General features: G+C 40.0%; 1 protein-coding gene across 2 annotated transcripts in view; it reads left to right on the top strand.

Moving 5' to 3' along the window:
* Positions 1 to 2,320, top strand: part of LOC118343227 (adhesion G-protein coupled receptor G1-like) — a 6,777-nt gene extending 4,457 nt beyond the window's left edge. For both annotated transcript variants that reach the window (XM_035681987.1, XM_035681995.1), the window contains 4 exons: positions 338 to 618; positions 1,144 to 1,246; positions 1,405 to 1,730; positions 1,817 to 2,320. In XM_035681987.1, the coding sequence (XP_035537880.1) occupies positions 338 to 618; positions 1,144 to 1,246; positions 1,405 to 1,730; positions 1,817 to 1,935 (829 nt within the window). In that variant the 3' untranslated portion in view covers positions 1,936 to 2,320. The remainder of the gene's footprint in view (positions 1 to 337; positions 619 to 1,143; positions 1,247 to 1,404; positions 1,731 to 1,816) is intronic.
* The last annotated feature ends 495 nt before the right edge of the window (positions 2,321 to 2,815 follow it).

Raw genomic sequence — 2,815 nt, 5'->3', positions numbered from 1 at the left:
AAAGTAAAGCCATTTTAAAATCCCTTAATTTAGTTTTCTTTCAACCGCCACAATCAGCCATGTCTATTATATCAGACTATTAAAATCCACACTCTGGAAACATGAACCTAGAAATGTTGAGTACACCAACGTTTTATGTTAGAAATGTAAAGTATGGGTCCCCAGCATATAGAAACTACTGGATGCTAACTTGCATATGTTGGGCAATTAGGAGTGGTTTAGGGGGTAACTGAGGATGCTGAATCCATTTCTGAAAGTTTCAAAATACAAAATGGCTATCTGCTAAATAGACAATACAAAACTGATCATGATATACTGAATACTGTTTCTCTTTCAGGCGGCGGCGTCCAGAGAAGGCCATCGGCGTGCATATGCACCTAACAGGGGCGGTGCTCTGCCTCCACCTCGGCTTCCTGCTGAGCTGCTTCTGGGTGCGTCTGGTGAATGAGACTGAGGAGGGCTGGGTTTGTCGGGGTCTGGGTCTCTTTTTACACTGGTCCATGCTGGCCACCTTCAGCTGGATGGCTCTGGAAGGATTCCACCTCTACCTTCTCCTAGTCAGAGTCTTCAACATCTACGTCAGGAGATACCTGCTCAAACTCAGCTTGGTGGGATGGGGTGAGACAGTGGTTCTGTTATATGTTAAAGTTTTATGAATTTGCTTTCTTCCAGTACACTGGTGATGAGTCAGAAGAATCATTAAAATGTGTGAACAGTTCAAATGGAGTTGGAGTTATATGATTATGAAATAATCATTTTTCAAATGTGAGAACGTTAGGGGCTAATAGCCACTAAAATGTTTTTTCAGTACATAGTCCCATATTCATGTTTTCACATTATATATATTTTTTTCATATTTTAAGGCTCCAGTATAGTATCCCATGTTGCAGCATGAAATACAAAAAAAGGGGAATACTAACTGGTGTTACCCAATGCGCAGTGTGGCTCATTGGTGTGTTTTTAATTGTTTTTGGACAACAGCAAGGCTTCATAGTTGGTCTTAATGGGATTTGCTGACAAAATGGAAAATATAGAATATCACCAGACTTAACCTTTCAACACATCACCACAAAGAGCGAGTCAGCAGGCTATTTATGACGGTAGTGTTGAAGTAAATTCTGTGTCTTTTTTGTCTTTTTGCAGGTTTTCCTACACTGACTGTGGTGGTTTGTGGGATTGTGGGTGTTTATGGCAAATACAGTCTGGAAGTGAGCGACAACAACAACCAGAATTCAACAGCGCAGATGTAAGAAACCAAGATTCATTGTTTACATACACAGAAGGTCTGACTCCTTAGCAAACACATACCGTGCTTCTAACGGTGCTCTGCTTTATCCAACGCCCACAATTCAAAATGAACTTCATTTAAATCAAATTGGACTTTGTTTTGTTAATAACCTGCAGATGCTGGATGAGCAGCCAGTTCCCACAGAGGCTTTTAGTCAGCTACATCACTACTGTGGCCCTCCCGTGCCTGGTGATACTGTATAATTCCTGCATGCTGGGGCTGGTGGTGTTTAAGCTCTGGGAGCTGAGGAGAGACCGTGGAGGCACTGAGAGCAGCAGTAGCTGGAAGAAGGTGAACAAGGAGAAAGGGAGCAGGCTGTGGAAGGACTGTGCCACAGTGCTGGGTCTCAGCTGTGTGCTGGGCTTACCTTGGTGGTTAGCGAGCACCACCTACATTTCCCTCCATGGGATCTATGTGTTCACTATAATAAACTCCCTGCAGGGTCAGTATGTGCACGATCCACTATCATACACACTGTGCTCTTGTGATTTGCTGGGAGAGTTCACAACCTTTCTCTTGTCTTCTCAGGTGTATTCTTGTTCCTGTGGTCCTTGGCTTTGACCTGCAAGTCTCGACCTGACAGTAACTCCTCAGTCAGAGACACTTCTTCCTCTCAGAAAATGATGACTACCAGTTTCAATAACTGATATTCACAGCTAAAACAGACATATTATCTATTGCCTATATTAGGTGTTTACTGGACTCTGGTCATATGCAGTTAAATAATAATTAACAATAACGATATTAGCTGAAGTCTTGCGATCTTAAATGAAAAATGCAAAGAAAATCATGCATCATGAACAGTAACCCCTTTTAATTATTTATTGTTACTACAATTATGTATATAATTATCAAATATATAGACAAGCAAAGCTTATCAACAATTTGCTGTTGAATCACTGAATAAAAAATTCCCTGATTGTCTTTTCTGCAATAGTGAGCACTATAATACACATCATGATCAGAAAGACAACTTTGTTAAAGCAGCAACTATTAAAGACGTGTGTTTTCTGGGGATATTGGTCTCTCTGAATTTGCATTAACACATCTGATACATTTTAGAAAACATCCTTATAGAAACTGTGCTGTGGCCAAAAACATTTCACAAAACAATCTTACAAAATGTACACAGTATGACAGTGTGTGCTGTCTGAATTCTGTATAACACGTTCTGTAAGGGGTATATGGCAGTGTTATTATGGAAATGTATCCATCCTACACACTGAAATTACAAGCAATATTCATTACATACAATACTTTGAACACTAGAATTTAATATAATATCAGGGCAGTCATATTTCTATTGTCTTCATATAATATTTGGTTACACTAACACCTTATCCAGCCAGCACATGCTAATATTAGCTCTCCAAGCTGTTTTCTCTCTAATGCGCTGTGTAGTCCCCTGATATTTTGTCCTCAGGACACCTTGCATTTAATTAAATAAAGAGTTAGCTTGTTTGCTTGGTTCACACACTTTATTCTGAAGACGTATTACCTGCTCAGAGGACGGTTAAATAAAAGTGG

Source organism: Morone saxatilis, unplaced genomic scaffold, assembly GCF_004916995.1.
Source record: "Morone saxatilis isolate NCDOM2014 unplaced genomic scaffold, NCSU_SB_2.0 Contig11, whole genome shotgun sequence".
Lineage (NCBI taxonomy): Eukaryota > Metazoa > Chordata > Actinopteri > Moronidae > Morone > Morone saxatilis.
Note: the sequence above shows the minus strand (reverse complement) of the source record. Positions and strands in the feature narration are given on the sequence as shown.